The following is a 17,794-nucleotide window of genomic DNA, read 5'->3' as shown; positions in this document are numbered from 1 at the left end:
AACAGCCATTTTTTTTAGCTGCCTGCAAAGATGTTAATGTTTAGACCAGGATTTACCTCAGAGCTGTTCACACTCCACCACTGTAACTTAGTTAACTGCTCCAGGCTCCATGTGTAAACTGAAATTTTGCATTATTCACAGGGAAGTTACAGTGATGGAGCAAGTGGAGCTCTGGGGAAGTTCCCAGCTGAGGTGGGCCTGGAATTGAGTTTTATATATGAACATGCAAATATTTTATTAGGAGCAGGAGTAGGCTATTCAGCCCCCAGAGTTTGGTCCGCCATTTATAAGATCAGAGCTGATCTGATTGTGGCCTCAACTCCACTTGCTGTCTACCCTCTACACCCTTTATATTCTTGATTGAAAAGGGAGTCAATTTAACTCAGACTTAAAAATATTCAATGGCTCAGCCTCCACTGCTTCCTGGGTAAGAGAATTCCACAGACTAACAACCTCTGAGAGAACAAATTTCTCCACATCTCCATCTTAAATGGGAGGTGCCTATAAGGTACTTAATAAGATAATAGCCCATGGTGTTGGGGATAGTATATTAGCATGGATAGAGGACTGGCTAACTAATAGAAGACAGAAAGTTGGGGTAAGGGGGGCATTTTCAGGATGGCAACATGTGACTAGTGGAGTGCCACAGGGATCAGTGATGGGGCCTCAATTATTTACTATATATTAATGACTTAGATGAGAGAAGTGAATGTACTATCGCCAAATTTGCGGATGATACAAAAATAGGTGGGAAGGCAAATGGTGAGGATGACACAAGGAGTCTACAGAGGGATATAGGCAGGTTAAGTGAGTGGGCAAAAAAGTGGCAGATGGAATATATTGTGAGGTTATGCATTTTGGCAGAAAGAATAGAGGAGCTGAATATTATTTAACCGGAGAAAGACTGCAGAAAGCTACAGCACAGAGGGATTTGGGAGTCCTTGTGCATGAATCCCAAAAAGCTAACATACAAGTTTAACAGGTAATAGGGAAGGAAAATGGAATGTTGGCCTTTATTTCACAGGAAATGGAGTATAAAAATAGGGAAGTCTTGCTAAAACTATACAAGGCACTAGTTAGACCATACCTAGAACATTGTGAACAGTTTTGGTCCCTTTATCCAAGGAAAGATATGCTGGCATTGGAGGCAGCCCAGAGAAGGTTCACTAGGTTGATTCCGGTTATGGAGGGATTTTCTTATGAGGAGAGGTTGAGTATGTCAGGTCGGCGGGTACGCAGCTGATTTTGCTGTGCTCCTGCCTTCCTGAAAATTTAAAACGGGATCGGTGACGTCGGGAGTTCTCCTGGACGTCACCGCGCGTCATTTTACGCGTCAGCGAGCGGGCCCCGCCCCTGCTCACCAACTCATAAAATTCTGCCCATAACATGCGTTTCGCAACACTTGCAGGCATTTTCAGTCAGGGAGATGCTTTGTTATACAGTTCAATGTAATGAAGTGAGGAACACTTATCTGTAGCCAGGAAGATTGACGGCTTGGAGAGGAAGAGTGTTTCTATCAATAATGCAATGTTGGTTTTGGCATTGGTAACTCTGAAATCCCATTCACTGAAATTGTTGGTTATTGCAGGTGCCATGTGCAAGAGCGTTGTACACGTATGGAGGCCAGAAGCCAGGAGACCTGAGCTTTAAAAAGGGTGATGTCATCCTTCTGCGTCGGCAAGTGGATGAGAATTGGTATTATGGGGAAATCAATGGAGTTTGTGGAATTTTCCCTCTCAATTTTGTTCAAGTTATCCATCATTTACCTCAACCGCCTCCCCTCTGCAAAGCTCTTTATGACTTCAATCTGAAAGAGAAAGATAAGGAAGCCAACAAGGATCTCCTGCCATTCCTCAAGGTAAGAAGTGGGAAGATTCATCCTGCACATGTTTGAGAGTTTGCATGCTTGTGGGAACAGCTTAAAACTCAACAAAATCCAAGTACTGCAATGTCAGTGGGAACTTTATAATAATGCATGGCTTTTTAAAGAACTCTAAAGGAGCAATATTAGTACAATAGCTTCAATTGGAAGAATGAAGATTAAATTGATCTTTGGCAATATCCCAAGAAGGATAGTAGCAAAGCAACAGCCCATTTTAGACCCTGTCTAATTTTTATTTCCATTGACTCTCCTATTCTTGATCCTCTTAAATCATTTTAATAAGAATGGCTTGGGGCAGAATTTTCTGCCTGTCGGGCGGGCGGACCCAACTCAATCTCAGGCAGGCAGGGAGCCGATCCCCATAAGTGAAAAGGGCCGCACCGCCATTTTACGTGGGTGGGCCAATTAAGGCCCGCCCAGCATAACATCTGGCAGGAAGTGCTATGTGCTTTCTTAGCGGGCGGAGGGAATTCCCTAAAAGCGAGAGTGCGCTCTTTCGCGCACGCGCATGAAAGAGCACACATCTCCCTGAGGCTAAGTGCAGCCTCAGGGAGATCGCTTCCACTTTGAACAATATTAAAAATAGAAAAAAAAAATCCCTAACATGTCCCCCTCATGTGACAATGTCACATGAGGGGGACATGTTCATAATTTACAGATTAACCTTATTAAAATTTTTAACACCCTGCATGAAACCTCATCCCTCCACTGGATGAGGTTTCATGTTTTCTCTATTTGCCGCCGGAGCTCCTGGTCTGCCCACCAACCTCAAGGTTGGACGGGCAGACCCTTTAATTGTTTAAATGATCCTGTCAATGGCCTCAATTGGCCATTGACAGGTCGGCGGGCCCACAGCTGATTTTGCTGCGGGCCTGCCTTCCTGAAAATTTAAATGGGGCGGGATGATGTCGGGGGTTCCGCCCGATGTCATCCCGTGTCATTTTAGGCATCGGTGAGCGGGCCCCGCCCCCTGCTCGCCGACGGCAAAAATCTGCCCTTGATTATGAGATCACAAAGGTATGATATTTTCTGGGTTAGGGTTTCAAGAATATGATCTTGCATGTTCCATTTGTTTTCAATCAAAGTAAATGCAACATGTAGTTTGGAATTCGGCTATCACAGGACATGTTCTTTCACACTGTGCTATTATGTTCTTGTTTTCAGTATAGGATGAATGACTTATCAAATACATTTGAACTCCAGGGAGAGGACCTGCTACATGATACAACCTCACTTGAAGTGCCTATAAGTCATTGTTCAACTTTAAGGTTGTGGTAAATTTAATATAGTTTCAAACTTGTTTTTCAGAATGATATTCTAAAAGTGATCCGGCGAGTCGATGAAAACTGGGCAGAGGGCAAATTAGGAGATAAAGTAGGAATATTCCCCATTTCATTTGTTGAGGTAGGTATTTCTTGGAATTCTACTAATCATTGATTACTTTTTCTTTACTTAAGGTTAATGATCATGGTCAGGAATGTATATTTCTTTTTAAGGTGGACCCACCTTCGTGTTTGTAAAGCAAAATACATGAACAATAGCATCAATCACATTGCCCATTATCAGATTACTTGTGAATGAAAGCATCACAATGATAAAGTACTTTTGGTTCTTTCAGTTTCCTAAAGAAAATATTTGACAAAAACACTTTTCGACTTACAATATACAATTAGTGCAATCTGTTATTCTAGAATAGTCTAAACATAGTACTCATCATAGAACAAAATGAAGGACATTTTTTAACTTAGAGTTGTCCAAAGCTAAAGCAGTCAGAGGAAAACAGATGTTTGGGATGTGCTAAGCTTATTGTTTTTCATACTTATTAATCAGTCAGATTTTAAGAAGAGTGCAAACCACACACAATTAATATAGAGTCGTGTCTTATCCAGTTATCCATTTCTCCTGTATCTCTTAATTCTATGATCAGTTCTGCCTTTAGCCAACTATTTGGAGTTGCAGCATGAAGTCCTGTGGATACATGCACATTTCACGGATAAAGGGAATTTATTTAAATTTCAGTGTTTTTAATTTACAGAGCAGCCCACTTTCTGTGTTTACCGTTTGCTCAACTGCCCCAAAGGGGAAAAATTGTGTTGCTGAATTTTCTCCAGCTCCTTCAGCATCAGGTTCTGCAAAACAATCCATCCCTAGCCATGAATTGTGATTGGAATTAATCACACTCAATAAGAAATTGCTTTGGATTTACAGTGTCGTATACCGGGAAACTCTCAAGAGCTGCAAGGCTTTATGCTACAGATGGACGCGGCATTCCTACGTGCTTTAATATTCAGCCAGACGGCTAGAAATACTTGTCGAATGCTTGCTGTTCATATCAGCTTCCTGTCTCGTTTACCGATGCAGAAATATAAACTAATTCAAAATAATAGTAGCTTTACTAAAGTAGCAGAGAGCGAAATATAATGCATTTGTATGTAATTCCTACCATAAATTTTAACTGTAAGGCAGCAGCAGTCAAAAACTAGATGTCTCCCTGTAGGGAATGGGGGCAAGTGAAAGGGAGAGTCTTCCCAAAACTGATGTGAAGCATCTCCTGGCAGTCGGTTTGCTCAGCTTCATTGACAAAGGTTTAGGAGCAAGTTATCTGCATTGACCTTTCTGCCAGAATTTGATTCTCAGCACTAATAAACAAGGAAGAGGTGAAAACATACTTTATTTATGAATAGAAAACATATTAGAATTCTTTTTAAAATGTATTTATAAAAACATTACCCTAATGACTCTTTGATTTCACTCATTGAACTGTAAATATGTGGATAAAAATTTCACTCAATTCTTTATTTTCCTGCCTCCTGTAGATGAACTCAACAGCAAAGCAATTATTGGCAACGAAAAGGCCAGATGTGAAAGATGGTAAATGTCAATGCAGTGCAGCAGCAGCCAATTCTATTACAACCATCAAACGCACAGAGGCAGGGAGGGCAGGGGCTAAGGAGGCCCGTTGTCACACAAGTGCTATGAATATGCTCAACAGAGTCTCCCACCTGTCTCCATCCCACCAGCCATTACAGATCAGTTCACCGGTGCTGATTAGCTCAAGTAACCCAGCAGTCGTGGCCCAGATTGCAGAAAGAAGGAATCCATCCAGCCCCACCAGCAAGGTATCACTTTTTTTTATCTCAGGATTCTTGGTGCCAATATTAAGATGGAGTCTATGCTGAAATCCTGTGTCCATTAAAAGCAAGGCTGAGTCTACTTAAACTATCTTAGGACATTTATTGCAGACTGGAGCAGACCATCATTTTATTTGAGTTGAATAGAAGAGCCATATCTATCCTCCTAGGTTTGCAAACCAGTATCACTAGGTGGAAGCTAATGTGATTTAAGCTTGGTGAGTTTTATTATTTGTTTATTATTCAGATAGACAAGGAGCTAAATCCATTATCAATGTATGAATATGAACCAGCATAACAATTCATTGTTGACATAATGTAGAACATCTTATCTTTCAGGCAATTCCGAGATAGATAGGTTCTTGATTGGTAAGGGAATCAAAGGTTACGGGGAGATGGCGGGAGAATGGGGTTGAGAAACTTATCAGCCATGATTGAATGGCGGAGCAGACTCGATGGGCCTAATGGCCTAATTTCTGCTCTTATGTCTTATGGTCTTATGGTCTTATGGTAATTCACTCTACAGTTTTTTAACTGGAAGCACAAAACAAGTCATGGAATTTTATATCTCCCATTTTACTGTAGTCAGCCCCTTGTCCCAGTAACATGACTCTATGGGCCAGATTATTGTGCAAGAGGCTAAAAGGCTGAGTCGGGAAAGTTCCTAACCCAGCAGATCTCTCTCATTTAAAAAGGCTCTCGCCTGCTCTATTTTCTTGTCGGAGAGGCGGGATGGGATGGAGTTGGGCCCGTCACTTCTGGACACAGGCCCAAGACAGGAATAGAGATGGGCGGATAGTGAAGCCAACAGGCTGGAATGCCTGCCTCTGTTTATTGGGACATCATCCCAGTTTTAATGATGAATTTCAGGACCTCAAACCCTCACCTTAAGCCACCCTGATCCCACATAACCCCTCCATGCCACCTCATGCTCCCTTGTCCCTTCTTACCTTCCTATGCTCTCTCAATGCCCCCATACTCCTCATGGCCTCTCCATGCCCCTCATCCTCTATAACCACTCACCCAGTATCCACTATGGGCAGAAATCAAGATCTATTTCTTTGAAATGGAGATGAAAAAGATTTAAACTTCTAATAATGTAATAGAGCTCTCATTCAAACACACATCCTACTGAAAGAAACGCATTCATAAAGCTGATTGAAAAAATGTAAATCCCCTCAAGTGGTCAATCTGTTGTAAAAACAAGCCAACATCTATTTCACTAACCACATCATAAATAGATAACCCTTTAATAACCTCTTAAAACTGTCAATCAAAATATGAACATAATCCCCTGCTGAGATAAGTAGTTTTGGAGCTTTTGAAGCTCAGCCAAACATTCATAATGGGCTTTGCTGTAATAACCATGTAGACAATGGAGTCTATTGAAAGTGAAATCCAGATGGTCTCTTTTTTCTAAGCTGCACCAGATGATCTGTCAATCAAAGCAGTCCAGGAGCAGGTGGGGTCTTTATTTCTCTTAGTGAAAGATGCTGAAGGCTTCTTTTTTTTTTAATTTAAAAGGGCTCTGGACTTTTAAATCATCACATTAGAGATCCTAAGCAGTATGTTCTTCAGTTTTGAATGCATAAGAATGCTCTTCCCAATGAGAAAAGTGCTCTAATGTATCTCCACACTGACACAATGCTCATTAACTTACCTTTGCAAGACAGAGCTCTATAACCAATCACTGCAATAAAAACACACCTAACTTACAATAAACACATCTAACTATTGAAACTGAAAGAACAAATGTTTTTGTCTTTCAAAGCCTGTCAATTAAAGAATCCTAGGAGCAGTTGGCTATTTTTTTGGTTCCTAACTTGGGACTGGGGTTCCCCCGTGGTTCACGACTTCTCTGAGGTGATGAGAACCACGTCTCCTACCAAACAGGCCCAACTCCATGAAAATGGTGGGAGATCTGATATATCTGATATGCCCACTCCCGCAATGGAGTAGGTAAGGTTGGGGGAGGATTGCTGAGTGCAAGCTCGCAACCCACACCCTTATCCCAGGGCCATGAAAATCCCATGCGACGTGAATGGAGGTGGGAATCCCATAATCAGTTCCCACCCACCATTTTTACATCCCTCCATTGCTGCTCTGACATGGATGGAGGCATGATAATCCGAGCCAACAACTCTGCTTTTGTCAAGCATAAGAAAATGGTAACTTTAGATAGTCCCATAACCCATCTCTAGGAAGTATTACTCTGAACTTCAGTCACTGTTGTTTTGTGGAGAAATGTAGCAGTCATTTTGTTCTCAGTAAGATGCTCCAGATCAGAGGTCCAAAGAGCCATCAAGAGCTTGAAGGATAACATGGCACCTGGGATCAGCCTGAAGAACACTGTCACAATAGAGCTCACGAACCTGTTCAACAAGATCTAGACAGTAGAGGACATCCCTGGGGTTGAGAAGTAATCATTAAAAAAAGGGAACTTCAGTGACTGCAATAACAGGAGGGGCAGAACATTGCTGTCATTCGCAGGCAAGTTCTTCAGCACGGTGCTCCTCAACAGATTGAAAGCAGGTACCTAGGGTGGCAGATCATGCTGCAAGCAGACCTTTATGTTCAAGAAAATCATAGGGCAGATCCTAGCGTATCAAAAGCCACTTGCCATCAACTCCATTGATTTCAAGAAGACTTTTGATAGTGTTCATCGGCAATCACTCTGGTACATCGCAAGACAGTACGTCATCCTGTCATGGCAAATTAACATTTTCAAAGCCTTAAAATGCAAGTCACGCTGCTGGGTCAAGGCCAGCAGGGGACCATAGACTCCTTCAACATTATCACAGAAGAATGGCAAGGCTGCATACTCTCCCCATTCCTTTACCTCTTGGTTATTGATTTCATCATGAGGAAGGCGATAGTGTGTGCAGTCTTTGGCATCCGTGTTAACACCATCAGTTGACAGACTTGGATTTTGCTGATACCATCACCTTGCTGGCCAAAGAATCATGCACTACAAGGCATGGGCACCACTATTGAGAGTAGCGGCACCAAGGTTGGTCTAGAAGACCAAGACCAGTGACAGCTGGTCGGCAACAAGACCCTCCCATCACCATCAAGCAACAGAACATCGACGTTGACCACTTCCCTGACTTAGGAAGCAACATCTTCAGGGAGGGTGGTGTAGAGATCAACATCCACACAAGAAGTGGCAAAGCAGCATCAGCCTTCCAGTGGCTCCACACAATCTGGGCAGCCGACACTATCAACACGGCCATGAAGCTGTGATTCTACATGTCCATACTGGTGCCAGCCGCAATTTATGCCAGCGAGACATGGAAGAGGATAGCAAAGGTGTCACGTAGGTTGGACATCTTTTACCAGCGCTGCCTATGTAAGGTCCTGTGCATCACATGGAGTGACAGCATCACAAATAAAGAAGTAAAACAGAGAGCTAGTCAGAGGTGCCTGCAGGAAATTGTGACAGAGAGACAACTGAGGCTGGCAGGACACCTATTTCGCCACTCAGAGTGGCAGTAGAATAGACACCACCAGATAGAAGAAAAAGCCCAGGCTGGACAAAGAAGACCTGGCAAAGTACATTTCAGGAGGACCTTCAAGAGTGGGACACCATCCAGGCTGCAGTGAATTAGATTGCAATGGACTGGGCTGGTGGCAGAGTCTTGCTGACCAATGTCCCACAGGGGACCAGAGAATCTAAGTCTAAGTAAACACTAATGTGATGAATGGTCAGTTACTTTGTTCTTCAGGATTAAGAAAGCTAAACTAAGAAAGGAATGTTAATTTGGACATTGCAAGAATTCTTGGAAATAGTACAGTGGTGCCTTTAAAATCCACTTAAACAGGTGGTGAGGGCTTTGCTTTAGTGTCTCAAATCTCTCAAAGGATTCGCAAATTGGTATTACCAGAGGGAAGTAACCTCCGAGTGCCACTACCTACAAAATCCAATAAACCACTAAAGGCTTATACGCTGCCACGGTCAGTATTGCCTGTTCTGCTCGAATTGTCCAGAAAAGGTAGGTGGTGGTGTGTTCCCTCCTTCAAGATTGCTGTCCTTGTAAGGGTAGCACTCCCACAATTGTGTTAGCTAGGGAATTCTTGAGTTTTGGCTCTGCGTAATGAAGGACTAACGATATATGCCTAGTCAGTTGTGTGACTTGGACAGAAACCTGGAGGTGACAGTGTTCCTGTGACCTTGCTCCTATTGTTCTTCTCAATGTTTGAGGTTAAATGGAGGAGAGATGCAGTCATGGTAGCCTTTAACTTGTCAGACTGCTTGTCCGACATCCAGTCCTGGGCAGACGGAAATTTCCTATATTTAGATATTGGCATAGCTGAAATCATTGTCTTCGATCCCCGCTCCAAACTCCATTCCCTAGGAGGTGAGCAGAATAACTCAAATCTTGTTTGCCAACTACTATTGCAACTGCTATAGTTCCAGCATTTTCTGATTTTATTTAATACAAAAATACTTTGCTTTTCAAAAGTTTTTGGAGATAATGGCTCCTTAGCTAGAATGCCAGTTGGGCAAACTGTTGCATTCACTTCAAATCCACAGGACTAATTTTAATGCAGTCTGCTGCACTTCCTGCCCCTTTCACACTCTGATCCTGACTGCCACCACTGCTACAAAGACAGCCCAGAGTCTGCCTGAAAAACAGAGAGCCTTATAAAATTATGCAAATCAAGGCCTCATGGCATGTTTTGGATTCCAATTGTAATCTTCAGGAAATGAATGGATTGTGCTGCCAATCCATCCGAAACCCCCTCCTCGCCAAATATCCATTGATAACCAACTCAGAATGGGAGCCAAATGATCTCCTGCCCTCCCCAGGTCAGTCACAGGGTTTGGTTGGTGCCAGCAACTGTCGGTGAAAGGGGAATGAGGGCTTGTACATGGCTTGAGCCTCTGACCGGCAAGAACAGTCCAATGATACATATATATATATATATATGTATATATATATATTTATATTAAATAATGACATTTCAAAGTGCAAGCTTTAATTTGTCACATAGGCAATGCTTTCCTAGCTTCCTGATAATAAAATCAAAGGATTATGTCGGATGTACGGCACAGAAACAGATAATTCGGTCCATGAATCCATGTCAGTGTTTATGCTTCACCCAAGCCTTCTTCATATTTTTTTCGTCTGCGTCTCCCATCATAACCATCTATTCCCTTCTCCTTCAAATGCTTGTCTAGCACCCCATTAAATGCATCTATACTATTTTCTTCAACCACTCTTTGGTAGTGAGTTTCACATTCTTACAATTCTTTGGGTGGAGAAATTTCTTCAGAATTCCCTATTGGATTTCTTGGTAACTATTTTATACTGATGTCCTGTAGGTGACTGTTGTGAAGGCCTCAAGAGTGAGCCAAGGTAACTGAGCCTTTCTCAGAGTGGCAGCTCCAAGATCACTAAGCAGTGAAGCGAGGAACTGCAGGCATGAGCCTGAATTCTATTGGTTTGGGCGGCACCAAAATTCTGGCCTTTTGTGGCATTGTGCTGAATTTCATCAATGTGGGTGTGGTGTCAGGGTGGTGTCCAAAGACATATAGCAACACCCAAAAAGGTAGATAAGAAAAGCTTACTACAAAGTTGTTAACCTAACTTTACACTGACTCAAAGGACATCTCTAGATAAGGCCTGTTAGCACCCACAATTGAGCTGTAACTATTTGGTGATGAGAATTGTACTGATATCACCACAGCAATTCTTAAACTGTTATTAATTACAAAAGTTGAGGAGGTTTATTATATACAAACTTATTAGTAGAAACAGGGATATTCACAACCTTTTTTCTAAAAGGTCTAGAATACAAATTTCATTAGGCACATAACAATAAGCTAACATCTGTTAGAAGCCCTCACTACAAGATTGGTTTGTGCAGAGGCAGCTGGAACCAACACTTGCTGCACACAAGAAAGCAGGCCTACAAAGTCCTTAAGGGGAGCGCCTGTTAGACCACAGCCAACAATGTATTTAAAATATATTTGCCTGAATGTAGGGTTTGGAGGAGCAAAGTTGCTCCTCTCAACCTGACGTTCAAAGAATGTGGTCCACTACTATCAATGATGCTATGATGTGGCAGATGATGTGTGCCAGGCAGACCAAATCCACGAGGGAAACTTGGTCACGCTATCACAACGGTTTTGCAATTTGTATTTTTTACAAGATGTGTGCACTGAATTCAGAATGAGTCCACCAAGACCTTTAGAGATTTTTAAAAATTAAATTAAAATATGTATTAACAAAATAAAAGATTTCAAGCACGTACATAAGACTACAATTACTTTCTACTATAATCACTACTAAAATTCCAAATTAACCTGACCCTCAGTTGTACCCCCTTTAAGGCAACAGTCCAAAATAGATTTTAGATTTAAAACAAAACCAGCAAGTTAATACAATACCCACTTGACAGTGGAATTCCAAATAGCTTTTCTCCAACTTCAGTTTTGTTACATAGCAGACTTGTACACACATGGCTAAAGGCTTCATTAAGGCTATTTCACACACTCTTGTTGGATCTTACATAGCCTTTTCTCCACATTGCTTTTCATTCTCTTGTATATATGTTTCTCTCTTTTTATTATGTAAATTCTATTGTTCCGTATGTCTTTGCAGCTGTATCTTCCTCATAATAAAAAAAAAACTTTCATTTTGTCAATATTGTCAGTAACCTTTGGGAAAAATAAACACACTGCTTAGCCCTGCTTATCTGGCTAGTTGTAAACAGACTAAGATCCCTTTGAAGTCCAAATAATCCCTTTATTTATCTAAAAATGCAAATTCCCTTCACATCTTACATGCTTAGCCAGCATCCATGTTTACTCATTAGCATGTCAAGCACATAGCTTCTTTTGATTATTTCAAACTTGCAGTCTACTTGACTTCTAAATGTAATTAAATCACACAGACAGACCCAACTATGCTTATCCCCATAAACCTATTTCACTATGAACCAGAAAAATATTATGAAAATTATTATACTTTCATCACAATGATCAACCCCTCCCCAATGGCCACCAGTTCCTCCCCCCTCCCCAACTGCTGCTACTCCCCTGATTGCTGTATGTTGTATATTCAGTAGGTCTCTCATGAAGCAGCTTGGAGTCTCATATGGTTAAACATTGTGTTAATTGATAACACATATCTATGTACATATATACAGTGTATAATCCAAACTAGGAGCTAACCCAGTCCCATATTAACCCTAGGTATGCCAGGTACCCTTATACCACAGCTCCACTAAGCCTTTACCAACGTATTTACATTACATTCATTCTACACCCTCCCCCACCTCAAGTCTCTGATGTTATAAATTCATACAGCCTGCAGGCTTGACAGTTCTGCCAGATCTCATTCTGGTTGCATTCGGAGGTCTTGTAGGCTCTGTTGTTTTGGGCAAACTCTGCTGATTTGCAGATTGTATTGTATGTTAACTTTCTGGTACTTGGTTGTCTTTTTCTAATTCTCTTTTTTTGTTCATTGGAGTTGAACCTCTCCTTGTCAACTACCCATCTGGTCTGTTTGAGGGCCATCAGCTTATCCCGTCCTTTTCCAAGAGAAGGTTCGCTCCATTTGTTCTTGACACGAAACCAGTGTTTTTTTTTGCATGCGGTCTGCTGTGATCCTGTGGAGTTGAAGGTGTCGCTCCCTGTCGTGTGGATGTGTCTGCTCAGTGGGCTCACCTTGCAGTTTGGCCTTTTTTTCATGACACCACGTACCTTTGCGCACTTCCATGCCTCACTGAGGTGTGCTTCGGCAAGTTGATGGCTGCTCCCTTGTTCCAGCAATGTCTTATGGTCGGGTGTGTTGGCTGGAGGTTGCAGCACCTGTGCTGTGGTGTTTGGAGGTATTGTGACAGCAGTGGTTGGGGCCTGAGGTTGGGTCTCATCCTCATGTTGCTGGCCACTCTCTTGGTCATCTTCCACTCGAAGCACTGTGGTAACTATCTGAGTGTCTGGCTTACCTTAACAAAGAGGAGCTTCTGCCGCCTACAAAGAAATTGGATGAACCGGCTCTGCAAAGAGTGAAGACAATTCAGGGTTGAATCCCAGTCGAGAGTATCCTTACTGGTGGGCCTCTCCAGAACTTGCAGTTCTGTCTAATTGACGACAGGGGTTATTTTGATGTCTTCTGCCCTTTCAAGAAGGTTAAGGGCAACACAGGCAAGACTTTACATATATTCTTGCCATCATACCTTAATGGTTCCAGAATCATGCCGATAACAAGGAGTCAAATTGCTCCATGCCCAAAGTGGTGTGTCTGTCGCTTGTAGCCTGAGGCCTCTCAGCCATGGTTCCTTGTCATCAAGGACCGTAACATTGGCTCCCACGTCCAATTTAAGCTTGGTGGGATTTATTGAGCTCTCACAATGTCACATTCCAAAATGAGAATCTGGGATCTTTGACCTCACCCAAGAAGGGTTGTTGGGTCTCTTCCTGCTGTGGGATCTCAATTTCATGGATTGCCTTGTGATCTTCTGCCCACCCGGATGTTTTAGCTTTACATAGCTTTCCGAAGTGTCCCATGTGGTTGTAGTTAAAGCACTGCACTGATGTTGCTGGATATTGATCTTACCTGGACGGTCGTTTGGCTCCACAGTGCTGACATGGTGCCCACCCTCTTGTGGTTGATTTAGGTATTGCTTCCCTTAGCCTGGAGTCTCTGTCGTTTTATTAGCTGAAAAGTTAGGGTTGCTCTGTACCATTGCTTTTGCCACATAAAATGGATTGGTGCTATAGGCGGATTTTGGATTGCCCGCCTATTTGGATGGTCTTTTCTAGGGTCAGGTCTTCCATGGCCTGAAGCATGTCTCAAAGGGCATTACCAGCCATTCCAACAACAATTCTGTCCCTTATAAGTTCTGATTTCATATCACTGTAGTCACAGCCTTCAGCCAATTTATGCAGGTCATTAATAAAAGAGTCAGCCAGTTTTCCTGGCCGTTGGACACATTTGGTAAACTTGGCTCTCTCTAAGATTTTGTTGCTTCTCAGATTAAAATACGTATTGAGTACTTTTAAAACTTCATCGAATTTAGTTGAAGATTTGTTTATTCCTTGCCTTGCTACAATATCATCGGCTATCAGACCTACTGAATGGAGTAGTGTATCCATTTGTTCAGCTTCTATCTTTTTGTCTAGACCTGAAGCTATCAAACATCTAAGGGATCTCTTCTGCCAAAGTCTCTAATTTTGTGTTTGGTCTGGACCTTGGATCAGTCCAAATTGGTCTGGTAAAGTTGATTTATTATCCACTGTTGTTTAAAAGTTTTTGTGAGTAAGTGTTTAAATGCTGTGTGGGTTTTAAAGATGGTGCCAGAGTAAGTGTTTTGTTTTCTAAGAGCCTTCCTGCGTTTGTCAGGTTCTGGCAGGTTCCCACTGTGATGGTGATCCCGATCTCTTTGTCTTTCGTCTTGTGCAGGGATTTACTTAATCGGCTAACCTGGGCCTTCCCTGCAAAATTGTTGGATGTTCGGGTGTTTTAACATTGTTTCCCAGCTTTGGCTGGGGTTTTTAAAGTGCCGTGTTCCTTCTTTTCTTTTGCAGCGAGCTCAGCCATTGTGTGGCGCTGCCAACCATGAACCTAGGAAGGCAGCGATGCTTTCAGGAACAGGTTGCTCTGACTTTTAAAAGACCAAAAACTTTTTCGAAACTACTTCTGGCCAAGAGCTTAATTTTTTAGTTCACCCTTGCTGGGTCCTTTGCCTCTGCGCATTGTGGGTATTCAAACTGCACCTCCATGATTTTATGGAGTCCTCAGCTGCACCGTGGAGTTTTTTTTTTCTGTCTTCTGCTCCCAATTCTACAATGGAGATTCTCTCAGGCGATCTCCCTCTGTGTCTTCACTTTAGACGCTTTGAGGATGGTCAGAATGCTGCTCCTTTAATTTCTAGCTTTTGAATTTCGGCTCCAGCTTCTCTGCTGCTCTGGGTTTTACCAAGAGCTGCCACCATGATATGTTATATATTCAGTAGGTCTCTGACAAGGAGGTTCTGAGGCTTATAAGGTTCAACATTAACTGTTCATTGATACCACGTAACTATATACATATATGCAGGGTATAGTCCAAATTGGGAGATAGCTCCATGCTTGCTTCTACACCGGTCTCTGTCCAGACCACAATGACTCTAGTCTCGGGGGTCATGTGTCTCTTTACATCACATTGTGGGCAGTACTGTTTCCCAGCCTCACATTAACCCTTGCTATGCCAAATGCCCTTCTACTACACTGATTACCATCACACTCTTCCCATTAGCACCACTCCTCTCAATCATCCCTCATTGCCATTCCCCCATCACCCCAATTGCCACTCCTTCATAATTCGCTGCTGGTTAACACCTCCAATCTCTCCACTTCCCGGTTGCTCTCTCCCTTCCCAGTTGCCCTTTTCCTCACTTGCCACCAGGAGTGGCCCAAACTTCAATCGTGCTTCTCCTGCAAGCTGCCTGTTGCTCTCAGAATTGTGGATTGAGGCCCAATATCAGGGATACCTCGGGGCTCATCACTGAGGCCCAAATTTCGAGACTAAAGACTTTACAACTGCAAAGATAATGGAAAATCTCAAACTAATGCTTTCTGTTTTAAAACACTCATGGCAATGTAACAGACTGAAGGCAGGTGCTGTATAATTTCTGATAGCATCAAGTTCTTATTGTGTTTTCGATTGTAAATTGCACTCTAGATGACTTTGAGATTGTAATCCGCTGTTTATTACAGCAGAAAACCATAGTGCTGGCATCTCTCCAATCATGGATACTCCAGCCCAAGTCTCTTACATCTGTTTCTGTTTGTTCCCTGACTCACACGTAACTCTTGTTTACACCCATTCTTGGACTAAGGAATGCTCAATGCCTTCAAACAGCCCAAGAACATTAAAACTGATTCTTATATTAAAGATAATAGTTACAAAATTGGGCTGCGTAGTGCCTCTGGTTTCATCACTATGGGAGCCCAAGTTGCTAAAAATGGCAGAGGGTGCATTTCCAGTCACTTTGGAGCAGTCCTTGCCGATTGCCATCTATGCACAGAAGCATGCAGACTGTGTAGTTTGTGACATCAGTCAGTGCCTAACACTGATGAGGCACCCAATCTGCCATTTTGGACCTTGCAGGTTCTGTCAACACCCTGCCTTAAATACTCACAACTGAGCACGAAGACCCCGTCACTAATTGCACTATTTAAAGGGATCATAATGGAACATTTAACTTTCTTTTGCTTCTACAGTTAGTGAAAGCGCTGTGTACTATATTGTTGGAGGAGTTCACAAGAGCTGTTGGAGTCACAAGGGAGTGGTGTTGGACCTTTGCAAAGAGTGGAGTGGAGTTTGAAGTCCTCTGAGCAAGAAGCTTGCTTTCACTCATGGGGCTATCGATGCAGTCCCGCTAGGGCTGCAGCAAGACAGGGAGGTGGAGCATGGATGGCAGACAGAAGCAATATCTGAGGTGGCTGCGACTCACCCAGCAGGTGGTTACTGAACTGAGCCACTTCCCCCTGCCAAACCTACGGCTGCAGAACAGGGCGAGGACAAAGCTGCCAGTGGCTGTCCAGGTCACTGTCACCGTCAGTTTCTATGCCTCAGGATCCTTCCAGGCTGGAGCTGTTGAAACTGCCAAAATTTCTCAGGTTGCTGTGTCTCGCTGTATTAGCGAGGTGACAGAAGCCCTGTGTGTAAGTGGAGGGGAATTCATAGTCTTCGCTCGAAACAGAGAGGAGGAGAATGAATGGGCATGTGTAATTTGCCAGGATAGTGGGCTTCCCAATGGCCTAGGAAGCCATCAGATGCACACATTTATTTGTGCAGGTGCCACACCTGAATGGGGAGATGTGCTGGATCCGCAAAGGACTCCACTCCTCTAAACGTATAATTGGTGTGCAACCATGCGCCGAGCATCACGCTGGGGAATGCCCACTGTCCTGGCAGCAGCCACAATGCTTTATCCTAGGCCAGTCAGCTGTATGCGCCATATTCGAACCACCGTGGTGAACCCATGCCCCACGTTACTCACGGCTCCCTTCTGCCACCTGTCCACAAATGGGCAGCGCTCATACAATGGGAGCAATGCTGCAACCAGGAATGTTGGGAAGGAGAGCATCAGTGTTTGAAAAGAACAGTTCACCATCTTGCGATCATGCATCACAATCTCGCTGCTGGCAAGCCGACCATATCAAATTTTTAGCCCAGTGTCTTGTTTTCAAGGGAATGTAGGTGATAGACCAGTAATATCTAAAAATATGTAAGGTGCAGATAGCAGATTCTTCAAATTCGTGTATAAACATGTTTGACAAAATTCTAAATCATTTAGATGTTTTAGCTATGATTTGTAGCAGGCATCACTCAACGTTCAGACTGTTACTGTTAAAGAATTAAACTAAATGGGCAGCACCGGATTTTTCCCCCTACATCTGAACTGTTGTTAAAGCAAAGACTTGTTCACAAGCTATTTGAAACCTTTATACTTGAACAATATCAAAGAAATGTTCTTTCTTAAAAAAAAAATACCTGTATTTACATAATGCCTTTTCATGTCTGTCAAAAACATTTCAAAACACTTCACACAATGAGTCACTTTGAAATGCTGTGACTTGTTTTTGGCAAATAGAGAAAAACACTTTTTATACAGCAAGTTTGCACAAGCAGCATTGAGGTGAACAATCAGTTAATCTATATTTGGTGGTGTCGGTACTGGGAGAATTTTTGGCCCAGATACAAAGAAAACTCTGAGCTCTTCTTCACATAATGTCATAGAATCTTCAACCTCACCTGAGCAGAATATATTTTGACAGTTCAGC

The 17,794-nt window shown here is 42.7% G+C and overlaps 1 protein-coding gene across 1 annotated transcript in view; it reads left to right on the top strand.

The window, feature by feature from the left end:
- The window catches only part of LOC144685296 (E3 ubiquitin-protein ligase SH3RF1-like), an 88,115-nt gene that overhangs the window by 50,409 nt on the left and 19,912 nt on the right, over nucleotides 1–17,794 (top strand). Inside the window, exons 3-5 of the mRNA XM_078549714.1 lie at nucleotides 1,589–1,858; nucleotides 3,191–3,286; nucleotides 4,699–5,001. Of these exons, the coding sequence (XP_078405840.1) occupies nucleotides 1,589–1,858; nucleotides 3,191–3,286; nucleotides 4,699–5,001 (669 nt within the window). The remainder of the gene's footprint in view (nucleotides 1–1,588; nucleotides 1,859–3,190; nucleotides 3,287–4,698; nucleotides 5,002–17,794) is intronic.

This window comes from Cetorhinus maximus, chromosome 10, assembly GCF_964194155.1.
Source record: "Cetorhinus maximus chromosome 10, sCetMax3.hap1.1, whole genome shotgun sequence".
NCBI lineage: Eukaryota > Metazoa > Chordata > Chondrichthyes > Lamniformes > Cetorhinidae > Cetorhinus > Cetorhinus maximus.
This window is presented reverse-complemented; position numbering and strand designations above follow the sequence as displayed.